Here is a 19,732-nt window from a genome sequence, read left to right on the forward strand (position 1 = left end):
CTGATTTTCTGGAAAATGCAAGTTTAAAGTGTTATAGAAAAGTCAAAAAAAGAATGAGGTCAAAAGAAGCAACAGAAAAAAATGATAAATCTTACAAAATCAGAGTGCAAATCTTGAGCGCTCCAGCTGGCCTAACTGCACACCAAATTTGCAAAAATTATTAAAAAAAAATGGTGCATGCGTTTTAGGTGATTCCAAAGCCAAAATTTAGATAGATCCTGAATTTTCTTGCATCCAAATTTCAGAAACAAATTTTACAATTACAGCTCAGCATAAATCGGGGAACAAACACGTTTTCTGGCCCACAACATTTTCCAGTGGTGCTGTTTTTTTTTATTTGGTCATCTAATCTAGTGCTTTTCTTTAGGAATTCCTTTTGTGTGCCAACTTTTATTGAGTACCTTTAATTGTTTGCTTTAATTTCTTGAATCTCTTTCTAAGTTGTCATATTATAAATCCTTTTGGTAGTACTGTTTTCTTTGAATTAAATTTGTTTCTTGCTTTTGTTTCTTGACCTCTCATTTTGGGTGCTGGAATTTAATTCTCTCTTGGTGCTTATGTGCATGGAAATTGACTTGGTTTAAGGTTAAGCCCTTGTGAATAGGTGCTGGAAATTGGAGAATTAAAGCCAACTTTCTAAGGAGAAGTCAAAGCTAAGGCCGAAACAAGCTTTCTTGAAACAAACACTACAAACATCTAGAAGATCAACAATCAAGACAACAAAGAAAGTGCACTAACCAAAAAGAGGAACAACAAAGGGGGTTTTCTTATCTCCTTTACAACTTGGTTTATTGTTAATTACCTCTTTTAAATTACGTTTTAGACGGTGAGTGTGTCTTCAAGGGCTTAAAGTGTCCAAGAAGCCTCACCTAGGGCCGAATAGCATAGTAATTTTGCTTAGTAATTTGTTGCTTGTTTGAACTTGTTTTTCTTTTGTTTTGGTAGAAACGTTTTGCATGCTTAGTATTGTTTAATTTTGTGCTATACCGACTAGCTTTGCTGCATATCTAGCTTACATAGTTTTCTTGCTTTTTGATTTCTCAACTTCTTGTGTTCTAAGTGTTCTACTAAGAGAAAATTTTGTGTGAAGTCATTGGAGGAAAGTTTTTGGCAAGGAAAAGGCTTGGTACTTAAGTAGTCCATTGTGACTCACCTCCCTTACCTGGAAAACTACCTTCTCTAACTTTCCTAAACTTTCTCCAAGTAAAACACCTATATACACAAAGTTTTAGCCATGTCTTCTTCTTCTCACTCTCCAAAGTCTATAGAAAGTGAAGTAAAATCTTTGAAAACTCTTTTAAAAGAAGTATCCCAAGCGGTACAATTGATATCTTTTAGACAATTGGAGAATGAGAACAAAATCAATGAGTTGGCTAAAGCTCAAGAAGAGAAGTCACAAAAATCACAAAAATAAAAAAAAACTCATGCATCCCATTCTCAAAGTATTGAGTCTCTAGGGGAGGGAAGCCGTAGAATCAATGATTATTACCAACCACCCCCTAGAAGAACTAGGCAAAGGGAACAAGAGGTGCCAAGGGAAACAAGAGTAGACCTACCTCATTTTCATGGAAAGGAAAATGTAGAAGTATATCAAGATTGGGAGATGAAGGTAGAGCAACTTTTTGCTTGCCATAGGGTAAGTGAGGAACGAAAAGTACCCTTAGCCACCCTTAGTTTCCAAGGGAATGCCATGTATTGGTGGACCTCTCTCGAAAGAGATAGACGTCTTCATAGGGAACCTTCCATTACATATTGGAATGACCTTAGGGGAGCCCTAAGACGTCGACATATACCCTCTTACTACCATAGGGAGTTGATGGACAAGCTCCAAAGACTCCAACAAAGAAATATGAGCGTAGAGGAGTATAGACAAAAGATGGAGCTCTATATGATGAGAGCCTCTATTAGAGAGGAAGAGGAAACCACCATAGCTAGGTTCCTTAGTGGCCTATCACTTGAGATAAGAGATAGAGTAGAGCTCTTACCTTATCAAGACTTGAATGATTTGGTTCAACTTTGCATTAAAGTTGAGCAACAAAACTTGCGCAAAACCTCAAGTCAAAAGGTGAGCCCCTATTCTAGCTTTTATCCCAAGAAAGAGTTTAGAAGGGAGGGTAGTACATCCAAGGAAAAACCAAAAGAGCCTACCAAGCCCTTCACCAAAGAAACCTCAACCCCACCCATCCGAGCTAGAGATGTCAAGTGTTTTAAGTGCTATGGTAGGGGGCATGTGCAAGCACAATGTCCAAACCAAAGGACTTTGTTTTTAAAAGGTGTAGACGAGTACACTAGTGGCGAGGATGAGCCTAGTGAGAAAGAGGAAGGGGGAGAGGATGAGAGGGTAGCTCCACTAGAGGGAGAATTACTTATGATTAGGAGAACCCTCAACAATCACCCTAGCACATCCATGGAAACACAAAGGGAGAACATCTTTCATACAAGATGCAATGTTTTAGAAAATATATGTTCCCTCATTGTGGATAGTGGATCTAGTTGTAGTTGTTGTAGTGCTAGGATGGTTGAAAAGCTTAAGCTACAAGTAGTTCCTCACCCAAAACCTTACAAACTTCAATGGCTTAATGAAAATGGGGAACTACATGTAGACAAGCAAGTGGAAATCAAGTTTTCCATAGGGAACTACAAAGACAAAGTTTTATGTGATGTAGTGCCTATGGAAGTTTGCCATATCTTATTAGGGAGACCATGGCAATTTGATAAGAAAACCTTGCATGATGGTCTCACTAACGAGATTTCCTTCACCCATAAGTATAAAAAGTTTGTACTTAGTCCTTTACCACATTCTCAAGTGGTGAAAGACCAAATACAAATGAAACAAAAGAGGGATGAGGAAAAAAAAAAAAGAGCTAGAAAAAGAGAAAATCCTTAGGGATAGAAAGGCGTGGGAGAAGAGTGTTCCTTCCCACAAGGTTGGTCAACAAGAAAAACCTCTTGAAAATGTTTTTGAAAACTTGCTTCTTGTTGAACAACCAAGCCTTATCTTTTGTAAAGGAGCACTTACATGCACTGCCACAAGTAGTGAACTCATGGTTTTACCTCCTCAGGTAGAAAACCTTTTGAGTGAATTTGAAGATCTATTCTCCCAAGAAGGACCCATTGGGCTTCCTCCTCTTAGGGGGATAGAACATCAAATTGACTTTATACCGGGGGCAAGCCTACCAAATAGGCCTGCTTATAGAACCAACCCCGAGGAAACAAAGGAGATAGAATCACAAGTTCAAGACTTGTTGGAGAAGGGTTGGGTTCAAAAGAGCCTAAGCCCTTGTGCTGTACCTGTCTTGTTGGTGCCCAAAAAGGATGGAAAATGGCGTATGTGTTGTGATTGTAGAGCAATCAACAACATCACCATCAAGTATAGGCATCCAATCCCGAGGCTTGATGATATGCTTGATGAATTGCATGGGTCAACTCTATTCTCCAAGATTGACCTTAAAAGTGGATATCACCAAATTCGAATCAAGGAGGGTGATGAGTGGAAAACCGCTTTTAAGACCAAATTTGGATTATATGAGTGGTTGGTGATGCCCTTTGGGCTTACTAACGCTCCAAGCACATTCATGAGGCTTATGAATCACACCTTGAGGGATTGTATAGGTAAATATGTAGTAGTTTACTTTGATGATATCTTAGTATATAGTAAAACCCTAGAAGACCATCTAAGCCACCTTAGGGAAGTTCTTCTAGTCCTTAGGAAAAATAGTCTTTTTGCCAATAGGGATAAGTGTACCTTTTGTGTAGATAGTGTAGTCTTCTTAGGCTTTATAGTAAACAAAAAGGGGGTGCATGTAGATCCCGAGAAAATCAAAGCCATCCGCGAGTGGCCAACTCCACAAAATGTAAGTGAAGTAAGAAGTTTTCATGGGTTAGCTAGCTTCTATAGAAGGTTTGTGCCTAATTTTTCTAGCCTAGCTTCTCCTTTGAATGAACTTGTAAAAAAAGATGTTGCATTTTGTTGGAATGAAAAGCATGAGCAAGCCTTTCAAAGGCTAAAAGCTCAACTCACCAATGCACCCATCCTATCTCTCCCAAATTTTTCCAAAACTTTTGAGATAGAGTGTGATGCATCGGGAGTAGGCATAGGTGCGGTTTTGTTGCAAGGTGGACACCCCATTGCTTATTTTAGTGAAAAACTCCATGGTGCCACCCTCAACTACCCCACCTATGACAAAGAGCTCTATGCTCTTGTGCGAGCCCTAAAGACTTGGGAACACTACCTTGTGTCCAAAGAATTTGTTATTCATAGTGATCACGAGTCTTTAAAATATTTAAAAGGCCAACACAAGCTCAACAAGAGACATGCTAAATGGATGGAATTTCTTGAACAATTTCCTTATGTAATCAAATACAAGAAAGGGAGCACCAATATAGTGGCCGATGCTCTTTCAAGACGGCACACACTCTTTTCAAAACTAGGTGCCCAAATTCTTGGATTTGACCACATAAGAGAGCTTTACCAAGAAGATCAAGAACTCTCATCCATCTATGCCCAATGTCTACATAGAGCACAAGGAGGTTACTATGTGTCCGAGGGATATCTTTTTAAAGAAGGAAAACTTTGCATTCCCCAAGGAACACATAGAAAACTCCTTGTCAAAGAATCACATGAAGGGGGACTCATGGGCCATTTTGGAGTTGATAAGACTCTAGATCTTTTAAAAGCAAAATTTTGTTGGCCACACATGAGGAAAGATGTCCAACGACATTGTTCTAGATGTATCTCATGTTTAAAAGCAAAGTCTAGAACAATGCCGCATGGACTCTACACCCCTTTGCCGATTGCAAATGCTCCTTGGGAAGACATTAGCATGGATTTCATTTTAGGACTTCCTAGGACTGCAAGAGGCCATGACTCTATTTTTGTGGTAGTGGACCGATTTAGCAAAATGTCCCACTTTATTCCATGCCACAAAGTAGATGATGCTCAAAATATTTCTAAACTCTTCTTTAGAGAAGTGGTGAGACTCCATGGTCTCCCTAGAAGTATAGTGTCTGATAGAGATCCCAAGTTTATAAGCCACTTTTGGAAAACTCTTTGGGGTAAACTTGGAACAAGACTACAATTTTCAACTTCTTGTCATCCTCAAACGGATGGGCAAACCGAAGTAGTCAATAGATCTCTTGGAACTATGCTTAGGGCTATCATGAAGGGCAGCCACAAATCTTGGGATGAGTACCTTCCCCACATTGAATTTGCTTACAATAGAGTAGTTCACAAGACTACTAATGCTTCTCCTTTTGAGGTAGTATATGGTTTTAATCCTCTCACGCCCATGGATTTGATACCCCTTCCTAATCCACAAGATTTTGTGCATAAGGAAGGAGTACTCAAAGCTGATTTTGTCAAGAAAATGCATGAGAAGATTAAAATTCAAATACAACAACAAAATGAGAAGTACACAAAATACAACAACAAAGGGAAGAGAGAAATAATTTTTGAGGAAGGAGACTTAGTTTGGCTTCACCTTCGCAAAGATAGATTTCCAAATCAAAGGAAGTCCAAACTAAGTCCCCGAGGTGATGGACCTTTCCAAGTTCTCAAGCGAGTCAACAACAATGCATATAAGTTGGACCTACCTTTTGAATATGGAGTACATGACACTTTTAATGTAATGGATCTTTCTCCATTTGTAGGTACCAATGACAATGACGAGCTGGATTTGAGGACAAATCCTTTCCAAGGGGGAGGGGATGATGGAGGAGGGCCAAGCACACCTACCCAAGGAAGCCAAGGCCCAAGCCAAGGAGAGCGTCTAGACCAAGACCAAGGTGAGCGTCTAGGACGTGAAGGTGAGCGTCTACAACGTGAAGGAGGGAGGCTACCTTTGGAGCTAGACCGTCTAGGACCCCTTACAAGATCAATGGCCAAACATATTCAAACACAAGCAAATGAGGCCACGGATGGAAGAGAGAAGGCTTTGTATATGTTTGCATAAAGGCCCATTGGGGGTACTTAGTAGATAGGATAGTGTAGGAAGCATTTTGGAAGGAAACATTCTAGAATGTAGGGTTTGTGTGGCCGGTCATTGCTTGGCACATGGCTTAGCATTTAGATTTAATTTTTGGTTTTTCTTTTTCTTGTAATTCAGCTTACAAATTACGTCCAAGATAGCCTATAAATAGGAAGGCTATCTCATTGTATTTGACAAGTTTAATTGAGTAATGTTATGCTGCCATTTTTGTGCACTAGCTTTACTTCTCCTAGAAATCTAGGCTATAAACTTCAATCCTTTCACCTTTCTCCCTTGAGCTGGCCGAACCACTCAAACACCACACTCCTCATGCACCTTCAAAGCCAACACAACTCCTAGGAGGGCTTTGTTTCACTCACCCATTGCTTCCGCATCACTTTTTACTACTTTGATTCAAGAAGAACACATGAAATGCCATCATATCCCACTCCCCTGTAAGGGTAAAGCGGTGGTGATTGAGTCAGACGAGGATTCTTCCGAGGGGTCAACCTGCAAAAGACCCAAACCTACGCTGGTGATGGTTTCACATTCTTCCTCTACCGGTTGCTCCACTTCGCCTGGGAACCGTGTGATTGGCCTTCCCCTGCTCCTTCACCTTGGTGGAGCTGGCGCTTCTACTCCTCCTACCCCTGAGCTGCCCCTTGTCCTGCAGCACGTTGTCAAGGGCTTCCAACAAGGTGTGACTGCGGACTTGAATGAGGCCGCTGCGAGGGAGAGACTGGGCTTCAACTTTGGGGCCCTTCTTGCTCAGTTCCACGTTCTACTATCCAGGGCTGAATCGGGGGACTCCTCACTAGCTCGCTCGTTTGCTGCCCGTGAGGCTACTTTGAGAGAGGAGTTGGTTCATCTCTCAAAGCTACTCCACGCCAAGCGCCAAGAGGTTACTGTACTGGAGGCAAGGGTTCTGCCCCTGTGGGTCCGGGTCTTCGAGCTGGAAGAGGCTGATGAGGAGTCTAAGTCTAAGATTATGGGGCTTGAGCAAAGGTCCATCAGTTGCGAAGCGCAGCGGGGTCGACCGGAGGCTGAGCTTCATCAACAAGCTAAAAGGTTTGAAGAAGCGGAGGCTGAGCTGACCGGGGATGTTCTCAATGCTTATGACGAGTGATTCAGATACGCTCTTGCTCAAGTCGCTTATGTGTACCCTGGAATGGATATTACGCCCTTCACTGTATCGAACCTTGTTGAAAACGGAAAGATCGTTCCTAGGGTCTTTCCTTGATTTGTATTTGGTTGATGCACAAACTCCTCATTATCTGTCTGCACCTTTTACTTTCTCGAACACCTGACTATTTATGTTTCTAAATTGTAAGCTGTTTTGTTGACTTACATAATTGCTATGTCACGGTGCCTGGCACCAAGACATTCCTTATAGCGTCTTGTTGCATGTTTCTCTCATCATGAGGAGGTGTTTTAACTGCGAATTGGGTTGTTCCTCCTTGGCGTTCTACGCAAGGAGAACAAACTCTCAACTAACCTCGGCTTCGCTCAAAGGCGCGGAGTATTTATTTGGTGAATTATTTCGTTTTACCTTGGCGCTTTCATTCACGAGGGGAGGTGTTCTCTTACGAACCTACCTCTCTGCTCACAAGACCTCTAGCGCAAGGGAAATTAATTCTTAACTGGCCTCGGCTTCGCTCAAGGGTGAGGAGGATTTAACTAATGACTATTAACTGACCTCAGCTTCCCTCAATGGCAAGGAGGATTTAACTGATATCTATTTCGTTTAACCTTAGCGCTTTCACTCGAGAGGGGAGGTGTTCTCTACGAACCTACCTCTTTGCTCACAAGGCTTCTAACGAGTGGAAAACAAATGTTTAAGTGACCTCAACTTCGCTCAAGGGCGAGGAGGATTTATCTAGCAAACTATTTCGTTCAGCCTTGGCCTTTTCACTCGAGAGGGGAGGTGTTCTCTACGAACCTACCTTTCCGCTCGTGAGGCTTCTAACGCAAGGAAAACAAGTTCTTAACTGAATTGTACATAACTCGAGAAAATATTTCGATCGTGACCTCATTAAAAAACCCTTGTAAGGGAAAAAGAGTGTCCTCTAATACTATGTACAATACTCCTGCTTAACTGAAATAAAACTTGAAGTCAACTACATTCCATGTGCAAGGAATCGAGCCCTGCTTCAGCGCCTCAAGCCTGCGTGCTTTGCCCTGAGGTTCTCTGTTCCTCCAGGAGGATGGGTCCACACGGGAGAGACCAGTCGTGAAACTAATGGGGCTGCTTTCCTTGGTACCTGGTGTTTCTTTCTAAGCCCTTAGCATACTCTGTTTCCCCTGTGTGTAGGACCTTGAAACTGACCCTGTCTCTGTTCTGGGGCCGAACCGATTGCCTAGTCGATCATCACTGGTTACCCCGATTCTGGACTCTACGGTCTTCTCAATTGGGGTTTGCACCATTTGGCCGGGGACGTTGCTTTGGTGTGAAACTTTCTCTCCAATCTCTCTTTCCCCAGAGTTGCCAAATGGATCAGATTTGGTCATGCGGGCGATTTCTGCTACGGTCTCGTCAGGTTTGGAGCGTCTGACCTTAGGCAGGGGGACCTCCTCAGTGTACGGTGGTCCATTGGTGACCATAGATACCCCTCGTCGTGTTTTAAGGTTGTTCTCGTAGCATCGCTTGGCCTCCTTCTAATCTGATTTGATGGTAATCACCTTCCCTGTCAGGTCCGGTAACTTCATCTTCGTGTGCCTTGTCGACGACACCACCCCTAACCTATTCAACGTTGGTTTACCCAACAACATATTATAAGCAGAGAAGGCGTTGATGACAAGGTACCTGATGCTCTCCGTTCGTGACGCAGTGCCATCTATGAAGGTGGTTCTCAACTCCAAGTATCCCCGCAGCTCTACCTGGTCTACTGTGAAACCGTAGAGACAACCGTCATAGGGCCTTAGCATGTCGGGGGATAGTTGTAGTTTGTTGAAAGTCATCCAGAACATTACGTCTACCGAGCTTCCCTGGTCTACCAGCACACGGTGCACCTTCCTTCCTGTGGTTACCACTGAGATTACCACTGGATCATTGTCATGGGGAATAACGTCCTCCAGGTCGGCCTTGGTAAAGACCAGGTCAACGTCGAAGGCGTCATTAGTTCTTTGTGCTTTTACCGACATCATCGTTCGCACGTATCTCCTTCGCTGAGAAGCGGTACAACCTCCACCCGAGAACCCTCCTGCGATGGTGTGGACCTCACCGTGTACGGGGACTTCGTGCCCCGGACCACCCCCTGTTGCCACCACATCCTCGGTCCCCTGTTTTTCTTGCAGATAATCTCTTAGGAGACCGTTCTTCACCAACTCGTCTAGCTGGTGTCCCAGCGTTAAGCAATTGCGTATGGGGTGGCCGTATGCTTGGTGGTACTCACACCAGACATTTTTGTTGGGTCCGGGCCTCTTGTCGGTCTTGGGAGGCACCTTCAGCCTCTCTGCTATGTTCGGGATAGCGACGAGGTCTATCAATTCCACTATGAAGTCCTGCCTTGGCGGCACGTTATCTCTCCCGTGCCCCCTCGTATTACGCCTTTGATAGGGCTGCTGCTTCACAGGGGCCTTCATCTCTGTCGTTGCCTCGTGGACCCTTACGGTTTGAGGACGACCTGTCACGAGCGGCCGCGTGGGGACCACACATGTGCACTTTTCACTAACTTCTTCCTCCGTCGCTATATGGGCCACCGCACGACGCCTTATCTAAGCAAAGGTCTTGGAGTGGTTTCGGATGAGTGACTCGCTGAAGGGTCCCGGCACGATGCCATTCCTAAATGCGTGCACCATCATTTTTTCTTCCGTGAGGTTCAACCTCACCACTTGCGCTCCAAAACGGTGGAGGAACTCCTTCAAAGACTCTCCTTGATACTGTCTTACATCACAGAGGTCAAGGAGACTGACGGGGGGGCTTAATTCATGATGCATTGTGCCCTGAACAACTTTGTGAGTTGCAGGAACGATGTTACATGGCCATTAGGGAGGCTGACAAACCAGTCCATCGCCGTTCCTGCCAAAGTGCTCATGAACAGCTTGCATCGCACCACATCGAAGCCCCCAACCAGCATCATCTGTGTTTGGAAGGCCGTAAGGTGGGCCTCCGAGTCTTCCATCCCGGTGAAGGTCACTTTGGGCCCTAGGAGCGTGGCTGGTATCACTGCATCCACGATCTCTAGTGAGAACGGTGTTGGGAACTCTCTGGGTGGTGTCCCAGACTCCTGATCTGCACCCTCACGCTCAACCGCTTGGGTTTGCAGGTCTCTGCGTAGTTCCTCGTTTGAACGACACAGTTCTTTGCTCGTAGGTTGTGACGCTACCATGTCAACTTGGATGCGTTCTTGGTTTGCTCTTGACGTGGCCATCTCTTCCTGAAGGGCTCGCATTATCTCCATAACCTGTTGCAGGGTGAGGGCCTCACCCCCGTTTGGTGCAACAGGTCATTGCCTCGTACTTCTCATTTCTTTAGTCTTCCTGGTTCTTGCTGGTGTGATAGTGTTTTGTATCGTTCCCCACGGTGGGCACCAAATGTTCCTGCCGGTTGACTCGAAACGCCTTCGTGCGCCTACGTCACTCTCACGCTCAGAGTCCTTGCGTTCGCGTGTGCCTTTTCTGCGACGAACACTTGAAAACACAAAGACAAAGGGCGCCCTAGTGGCCGTTTGCACTCCGACGCTCAAGTCAGTACTAGGGCTAGGAAACACCGAAACTCTATAATCTTGCTACTGTGTGTGTGTTTTAGCGGCGCAAGAGATATCTCTTGTCTAGTTTGTTACCTTGCTATTTATAGACTGAAACTAGGGTTTCCTCTTTACCCGAAATGGGTCTTTCTGATGGGGCGGGCCCAACACTGTTGTTACCTTACTCTTAGGATAACCTAGCGCGTGGGGTCCCTAACTAGAGTGCGGCCTCTGGCGGGATGACCACCTGGGTGTCTCCTCGTGCACCTGATCTCTAGGGTCACCCGCCTCTGGGAGTGCCCTAGCTGTTAACGTTCCATGCATGCAGCTCACCCCTGAACGTGACCCTTGCATGCCATATCCTTCTAGTGGCTCTATACTTTGTGTCACGCCTGAACGCGTCGTCCACTCTACACGCATGACAACTCGTGATTTAGGCTTCTCCCTTACTGATAACTGGTGTGTGATCTGGGATCCACTTCTCGTGGCCCATCTCTACTGTTTAGGTTTCCGATGTCCGACCTCTCCACATTCTTTAGTGGCAAGTTGGTACATCCTGATGACCGATGTTTGACCACTCTTGGCTCCTTGGCGCACGTGCTTTGCGGGGTACTGGCCCGCGCTGCTCGTGGGACCCGCTTACATGGCACCAACATTACCAGTGGTCAGTCTACTTTAGGCAACATTTTTTTACCCGTTGTCATGTAAGCGTGGTCTAAAGTAAAAAATGGTGTAGTGGGAGGATGACATTGAGGCAAGGAACCAGACTATAAGTAACTGATCTTGCTTATGATGATGCAGAAAAGCAGGATTTACGGTAGGTTCTTGATCTTGAGTGTCACATGGAAGAAACTTTGATGGAACCAGAGCCTCAAGAAGATGCATGAGATCAAGACTACGAAGGGTGGCAAAGATTTGTTGTTTTCAGATAAAAAAAAATTAATCTGTGAGTTTAAGTGTAATCGAAGTGGAGAAATGATGTACGGAGGATAAAGTCATGGGTGAGTTTGGTTGCGAAAAAAGAGAGGAAGAAAAGGAAGAAGAAGAAACCGCGGAAGAGGTCATGGAAGAAGAAAAGTTTTGTATACCATGTTAAAGGATATAGAGAGAGAAAAAATATTGGAAAGAATATTATGATATTAAGTTGAAATGCATGGTGCAGGAGTATATATACACATACTACGTAGTTGTACTGTAAGAAACACATTCTAACTGCCTAATAGTAAGAAATGTTAAAGAAAAAATAATTTTTGGTTTAACAAATAACAAAAGAAAAATATATTTTTTCATTAAAAGAAGTGTGATTTATTTTTATTTTGTCTTTTAAATATTATAGTTTACTTAATTTTTTCTGGATAAAAGAAACTTAAAAGTTAAAATCTGAATATTATCTCATTTAATAAAACTGAGAAGAATGTTCATGCATAATGAAATTAACATTAAATAAATTTTTTCATAAATATATTTTTCCATTCGAATTTCCGTAAGTCTTAGTTGTCATTAGCCAGTTCATAATCATGTCTACATTATTGGATTCAAAACTAATTACTACTGACATTTTTGTTATTTTTTAAGTTGTGTAAGTGAGTTTCTTTTCAACTTTTTGTGTCAGTATATATTTTTCTTTAACAGAGTTTCATAGTTTTGTTGTCAATTGTAACAAAGTTAGTTGATTTTGTTGTTTAACTAAAATATTTAGTTTAAAGTATAAGAGAGTAGGTTAAAAATGTAACATTATAAATATGATCATATAGAAAAATACAAATCTAACTGTACTGGTCAGACCTCAGACATCGGCATCAGACATCGACATTGGTGGTCTGGTCGCGTTGATGGGCCACATCAGTGGGCCTCAGAGATAATAATGAGCTATCATCCAGATATAAGAAGAACCTAAATTACAGGAGGGTTCATGCATGTGGTGTGTATAATACGTTCAAGTCTAACACAAGTAAGTATTCCCTGGAAGCGCTAAGGCCCATAAGGGTTAGGGTTTCCAGGGAAAGACTGCATGCATGGCATGTGAATAATTAGGGCACCTATAGAATAGATGGCCTCGCAACGCTGGTACATGAGTTGGTACCCTGACAACCATACTGTTAAGATTTTGCACTCCATAAGAGGAAAGTCCTGTGCAACGGCTGCGCTAAGCTTGTGCAACACGCAACAGGACGCCTTGCTAGTAACCCTAATTCCACTTAAGAAAAGATCCTCGTGGAACAGGGAAGTTGACCTAGATACAACCTATAAAAAGGGTGGTAAGAACCCTAGAGAGATACGCCGTTTCTAAAACTGAAACTGTTTTACATACTTATTGTTTCTTAGCCCAATACTGACTTGATCATCGGAGTGCAATCAACAGGTAGGGCCCCCTCTGTTTCAACGGAGCCACTCTCTATCACCTGAGGAAGAGTGCAGAAACCATCAGAAATAGGAGGAGCCACCATCTGCCTTTGAAGTCAACGGTGACTGAGTCAACCGGCGTATGCCAATATAGTCCCACATTGCTCAGGAGTCGATGCCAATGGCAATTTATATACTCCCTCCTCCCTCAACCCACTGAGGCGCCTTTTAAGGAGAAAACTGTGATGGAGCACCGACCTCCAAAGCGGACAATACCTCGGACGGGGTGATTGACCTTAGCTATGCGCTAAGCTTGTGCAACACGCAACAGGACGCCTTGCTAGTAACCCTAATTCCACTTAAGGAAAGATCCTCGTGGGACAGGGAAGTTAACCTAGATACAACCTATAAAAAAGCTGGTAAGAACCTTAGAGAGGTACGCCATTTCTAAGACTAAAACTGTTTTACATACTTATCATTTCCTAGCCCAGTTGACTTGATCGTCGGAGTGCAATCAACATGTAGGACCCCCTCTGTTTCAACGAAGCCACTCTCTATCACCTGAGGAAGAGAGCAGAAACCACCAGAAATAGGAGGAGCCACCATTTGCCTTTGAAGTCAACGGTGACTGAGTCAACCGGCATATGCCAATATAGTTCCACATTGCTCAGGAGTCGATGCCAATGACAGTTTATATACTGCCTCCTCCCTCAACCCATTGATGCGCCTTTTAAGGACAAAACTGTGATGGAGCACCGACCTCCAAAGGGGACAATACCTCGGATGGGGTGATTGACCCTAGCTATGTTATCTCTTGGACTTGAGGTCGGAACATTAGCGCCCACCGTGGGGCTCCTTAGCCCCTCAGCTAGGGGGAATCCACTTCCCTTAGACCTCGACTGGGGAGCTTGTTCCCGTATGCCAATATAGTCCCACATCGCTCAAGAGTCGAGGCTAAGGGCAGTTTATATACCCTCTCCTCCCTCAATCCCCTGACGTGCCTTTTAAGGTGATATGAGTTGGATTGACACTTAACAAGAAACAACACTTTAAGGAGGCTTAAGGACAAATCAATGGAGGACAATGCCATCCAAATGAAGAGCCAAACTCATATACATCATGAGTGCCATGTCCTTATCACAAACACTTGGCGGAATTGAAAGGAAAGCAAGAACAAAACAAGAACACAAATAGAAGAACAATTGAAATGTATAAACTGAAAAACTGGACAGAATTGAATCAAGAAATGAATCTACCGATTTAAATCATCAAAGGAACAAGATAAACCAGATAGAAACTTAAAACAGCACCTAGAACAAGAATAAACCTTAGAAATTGAAGAACAAGCTAAACTACCGATTGGAAATGAAAATGGAGATAAAGAAAATGAAACTTAAGTGATTGAAGATCGCTGGAATGGAATTTGGAGTTGCTCACGCCACTTGGTGATGGAGTTCCAAGATGAGTGAAGGAAGCCGCCACTTGAAGCTCTCCAAAAGCTCACAAGATGAGACTAAGCTAAGAGATCAAAATCTCACACCATTCTCTCTCCAAATGAGTAGAGTTTCTCTATATCAATTATCCAATTCTGAATTTACAAGAGCTCAACCTCTCTATTTATAATAGAAGAGGGCTGAAATGAAACACAAATGAAACTCAAAGTTCCCTCCAAATTCAAGTGCAAATTGGTGCCACCTAGTCATGAAGTAAGTGTGACCCACTTCCTATTTTCAACACCTCCTAAAATGCATCTACACCCCCCTTAACTATTCACACTTTTTATTTTAATATTCACACCTCCTACAACTATACAAAATTAATTCAAATGATGCTCATTTATTTAATGCGTGGCCTTGGGCTTCTTGGGCTTTGGCCTTCTTGGACTTGAGCTTTGGGCTTGGGCCTCATCTTTTGCAAAGACTAATAAGAAGAACTTTAAATGCTTTGGCCCTTGTCCATTTCTTCTATTGAACTGTGACGAAACACCGACCTCCAAAGCAGACAATACCTCGAATGCGGTGATTGACCCTAACTATGCTATCTCTTGGGCTTGAAGTCGGAAGACTAACCTTATAAATAGTTTTTTTACAGACACAAACTACTTTGTCTTAATAAATAAAAGAAATTAAGAATGTGTGATACAAATGTAACATTGATATGCAAAATCTTAGTATATATATATATATATATATATATATATATATATATATATATATATATAACTGAGAAGAAGAAAAAAAGAAATGAGAGAAAATGTCACCTCATAGTAAATAATTTTGAGCTAACAAACTAATTAAGACAAGACATCATTAAATAACTAATTTTGATCTAACAAGCTAATTAAGACAAGAAATCACTAACTAACTCACTAGACAAATTAATTTTAGAAAGTAGTTTATTAGTTTCTTAAATGATAAATTAATCATTAATTTAATTAAAGACTCATTTAAAATCTAAATTGACAAGAAACTAAAATGTTAATATTAAAAATTAATTTAGAAACTATTTTATAATTATTAGATATCAATATAAAATAGCATCTAACATAATCAATATAATGATTAATTATTTTTTTATTAGTATAGATATTTAATTATTTTTCTCTAGTATGTGTGAAATTAATGTATATTGTCTTTGATTAATATTTTTGTCACTAATCCTATAGGATGAATATGAATATCTTAATTTTTTTTTGTTGGATATAAGCAAAAGGAAAAACAAGATGAACTCTACAAATTATTGCAACAATGGTGAATCATGAAGCAAGAACAATTTTCCGCTATATAAGTCTAATTTATCGGGTCTAGTTTGATTATCTCTAGGTTATTAATTAGTAAAAACGTTGACAAAATACTAGGTAACGTAAATGAGTATATGTGTGTATTAGAGTGGCAATAGAATAGAGAAGATTAGTAACTAGGTGAACACGTGTGTTAAAATACTAGTCTCATAAATATCCAAAAAGTTATCGATCATAAACTATCGTTCATCAAATTAATTTATAAATGAAGAAAATTTATAGATGAGTTGATGCATGGATAAGAAATGATTTTATAAGGGAAAAGGAAGAAGACGTGGTAGTATTGAATCTGAATATTGCATGAAGAAGGCGATCTGACGGAAGCGATGAGGCCACAGCTGGCTATCATCCATTCAACGCATGCCACTTAAGCATCCAAACGCACGTCCACATTCAATGAACCTTAATGGTCGCTTCTTAATTTGTTTTTGTTTTCCTTTCTTCCTGCTGCTATATATATATATATATATATACCAACATAACTCTCCTCTTCTTTAACCTTTTCTCACAACACTTCTCCTTTTATTTCCCGTTATGGCCCTCGCTTTCACTTCTTCAATTTCCACACCCTCCTTCACCTTTCCATCATCACACCCTACTAACATTCCTTCAACTGGATCCATTACCATTTCAGAGAGGCCCAATGGACCCACCGTTAATCTGAGACGGAGTTTCCTAAAGCCCGTTAACGCCCAACCGGATTCCCTTGTTCCTCTCGCAGCAGCAACAACCTTCTTTGCTTCCGGTACGTATTCTGTTAATCAATTCATTCCAAATTCATCATGCACATGCAACTAATGTAGCCACCTTGTTCCATTATCAGAGACGAAAGATCAAGATCTTCACCCGATAGCCACTCATCTCGACAATGCCTCACCTCTTCAAATCATGGACCGAGCCCTCGCCACATTCGGCTCCGACATTGCCATTGCATTCAGGTAACTAACCCCACCCTCCTCACGGATTCAGTTAATTGTTAAAAAGAATTGATATTTTGATTATTGTTTATGCATTGGCGTTAAAAAATTAATGTTGGTGGCTCTGCAGTGGTGCTGAAGATGTTGCTTTGATCGAGTATGCAAAGTTGACGGGTCGAGCCTTCAGGGTTTTCAGCCTGGACACTGGGAGACTGAACCCGGAAACTTATCAATTATTTGATGCGGTTGAGAAGCATTATGGGATCCGCATTGAGTACATGTTCCCTGATGCTGTTGAGGTTCAGGCATTGGTGAGGAGTAAGGGGTTGTTCTCTTTCTATGAGGATGGTCACCAAGAGTGTTGCAGGGTGAGGAAGGTGAGGCCTTTGAGGAGGGCCCTCAAGGGTCTCAGAGCATGGATAACTGGTCAGAGGAAAGATCAGTCACCTGGAACTAGGTCCGAAATACCGGTTGTTCAGGTTGATCCGGTTTTTGAGGGAATGGATGGTGGAATTGGCAGCTTGGTGAAGTGGAACCCGGTTGCAAATGTGAAGGGCAATGATATTTGGAACTTCCTCAGGGCCATGAATGTGCCTGTGAATTCCTTGCATTCCCAGGGTTATGTTTCAATTGGGTGTGAGCCATGCACTAGGCCTGTTTTACCTGGACAACATGAAAGGGAAGGGAGGTGGTGGTGGGAGGATGCCAAGGCTAAGGAATGTGGCCTTCACAAAGGAAATTTAAAGCAGCAGGAGGAAGGTGCTGCTCACCTTGAAGGAAATGGAAATGGGGTATCCCAATCCCATGCAAATGGTGCTGCCACTGTGCCTGACATTTTCAACAGCCAGAATGTAGTTAACTTGAGCAGGACTGGAATTGAGAATTTGGCGAAATTGGAGGACCGGAAAGAACCATGGGTTGTTGTGCTTTATGCACCATGGTGCCCCTATTGCCAGGTAAACTCAACTTCTTGTATTCTGTTAAGGTGAGTTGAATTGAAATATTTGTTATCTAATGGGATTTTATATGATGAATTGCAACAGGCTATGGAGGAATCTTATGTTGAATTGGCGCAGAAGTTAGAAGGGTCAGGGGTGAAGGTTGGGAAATTTAGAGCGGATGGAGAGCAGAAAGAATTTGCAAGGCGTGAACTGGAATTAGGAAGCTTCCCTACAATACTATTTTTCCCAAAGCATTCGTCTCGGCCAATAAAGTATCCCTCAGAAAACAGAGATGTTGATTCCTTGATGGCTTTTTTGAATGCCTTAAGATGAGGATTATCAAGAAATTTCTTGGTTGTTGGGTTGCAATTCAACCCTGCCTATATAAGCTTTGAATAGTTTTAGACCATCTTGCGTGGTTGTGTTGTAGTAGTCATACAACATACACCTTCCCATCTCAACATCAACATATCTTCTAATACTCCCTCTTATTATCCTAAATTTCACGTCTCTCATAATACAGAATGTCTTTCCGACACATTCCTATTTTTGTTGGTGTGTCAGAAATAAAGTCTCAAACTATATTTAAAATTATTTAAATTTGATTTTTTTAACAGTATGATTAGACCGTAAAAAATCTTTCAAATATATTATTCATATATATATATATATATATATATATATATATTGGTTATTAATTAACTTAAAATATAAAACATTATATTTAAATACCTTAAAAGAATAAATTCGGTTTAATTCTTAATTTCAAACTAAAAGATCCGAACTAAATCAATTGGTCGAGAAAAAAATATATACAATAAATGAATAATCGATTTAATTTTTTTATTCATTCAATTTTAAACTAGTTGAATGTCAATAATATGGTAAATTATATTTTGAATCGTAAAAAGTTTCGCATAATGAATAGTAAGATTCATAAACTTTAAAAAAATATAACATAAAATATATAATAATATAATTAATAATCACAATCATATTAAAAAAAATATTCTATAGATTAAGTTAATATTATAATAGTTAGATTGAATTGGGTTATATAGCCCAATTTTTGAAAAAAATATATATTTGGATTGGTTGTTGAAGGAGAATAAGAAATAAAGAGACAAAATTAGGGTTGTCTCTGCACACGTGTCTTTTCATTCTACTTCGATATAGTATTACTGCTATTTTTGTCTTTTTTACACGTGCCTCTTCATTTTCCATGGATAATGTTACTTCTACTTGATAAGTGTCATATTTCAGTAATAATTTATATTAAAAGACAAGAACTTATGAATATTTATTGATAAAATCACTATAATTTAACCCCAAATATATGAATTTAAACATTTTTACATATTTTGTGATTATAATATAAATAAGAACAATTTATTCTCAAATTTGTGTTAATTTCAGGGTTCTAGGTGAAAATGGAGATGAAAGGGCTAAAGAATAATAGACAAGATGAAAAGGAAAAGTTGGAACATTGAAAACTCGCCACACTTGCTCAAGCCAGATCACTTTAGAGAAACTCGCCCAAGACTCGCTCAAGGCTCACCCAAGTGAGTTCACTCCAGTGAAGTTGGACTTTTTCTATCAAACTCACCCAAGCAAGTAATAACTTGCATAGGCGAGAAGACACTTAACCTAAGCCCAACTAGGTTAAATATGAGGCGTGGTGGCATAACCCTAGACATCATTTGGAGAATAAAAGGAGATAGAAAACCCTATAGGAGGTAACCTTCAAGGAGAAACATCCTGGATCTTTTTTTCTTGCTTCCCATGCTTGTAATGGCCAACATGAATGGATAATTATTCCCTTTGGGATTGAGAGTAATTTGTTCAAACTCTTATGTATTGAGGTGACATTTATCTATAATATTTCAATTCTTGATTTATGATTGATATTATCATTTTATTCTCAAAGCTTGAATTTTTCTTGATTTTAATCCTTAGATATGACTGGAAAGTATTTCTAAGAATCTGACCTAAATGATAATACTTAACATATTTGAATGTTAGGAATAGATTTGAAATGTTAATTGCTTTATAACATTTGTTCGTAATGATAAGGAGCTTT

At 41.1% G+C, this 19,732-nt stretch overlaps 2 protein-coding genes across 2 annotated transcripts; one reads left to right on the top strand and one right to left on the bottom strand.

Annotated features, from left to right (window-relative positions):
- Positions 1-8,621: 8,621 nt before the first annotated feature.
- LOC137839134 (uncharacterized) lies at positions 8,622-9,548 on the bottom strand. The gene has a single exon (XM_068648260.1). The coding sequence runs from the start codon at positions 9,546-9,548 to the stop codon at positions 8,622-8,624; it is 927 nt and encodes a 308-aa protein (XP_068504361.1).
- A 6,716-nt stretch (positions 9,549-16,264) lies between these two features.
- On the top strand, positions 16,265-18,202 carry LOC137806711 (5'-adenylylsulfate reductase 3, chloroplastic). The gene is made up of 4 exons (XM_068606961.1): positions 16,265-16,539; positions 16,618-16,732; positions 16,842-17,667; positions 17,755-18,202. The coding sequence occupies exons 1-4, from the start codon at positions 16,329-16,331 to the stop codon at positions 17,983-17,985; spliced, it is 1,383 nt and encodes a 460-aa protein (XP_068463062.1). The 5' UTR covers positions 16,265-16,328; the 3' UTR covers positions 17,986-18,202.
- Positions 18,203-19,732: the final 1,530 nt, after the last annotated feature.

This window comes from Phaseolus vulgaris, chromosome 3 (assembly GCF_051622355.1).
Source record: "Phaseolus vulgaris cultivar YP4 chromosome 3, ASM5162235v1, whole genome shotgun sequence".
NCBI classification, from domain to species: Eukaryota; Viridiplantae; Streptophyta; class Magnoliopsida; order Fabales; family Fabaceae; genus Phaseolus; species Phaseolus vulgaris.

Coding starts and splice junctions, on each gene's coding strand:
- LOC137839134 (XM_068648260.1), bottom strand. CDS start 9,548: ATGAAGGCCCCTGTGAAGCAGCAGCCCTATCAAAGGCGTAATACGAGG.
- LOC137806711 (XM_068606961.1), top strand. CDS start 16,329: ATGGCCCTCGCTTTCACTTCTTCAATTTCCACACCCTCCTTCACCTTT. Junction 16,540..16,617: donor AACAACCTTCTTTGCTTCCG/GTACGTATTCTG, acceptor TTCCATTATCAG/AGACGAAAGATCAAGATCTT. Junction 17,668..17,754: donor CATGGTGCCCCTATTGCCAG/GTAAACTCAACT, acceptor GAATTGCAACAG/GCTATGGAGGAATCTTATGT.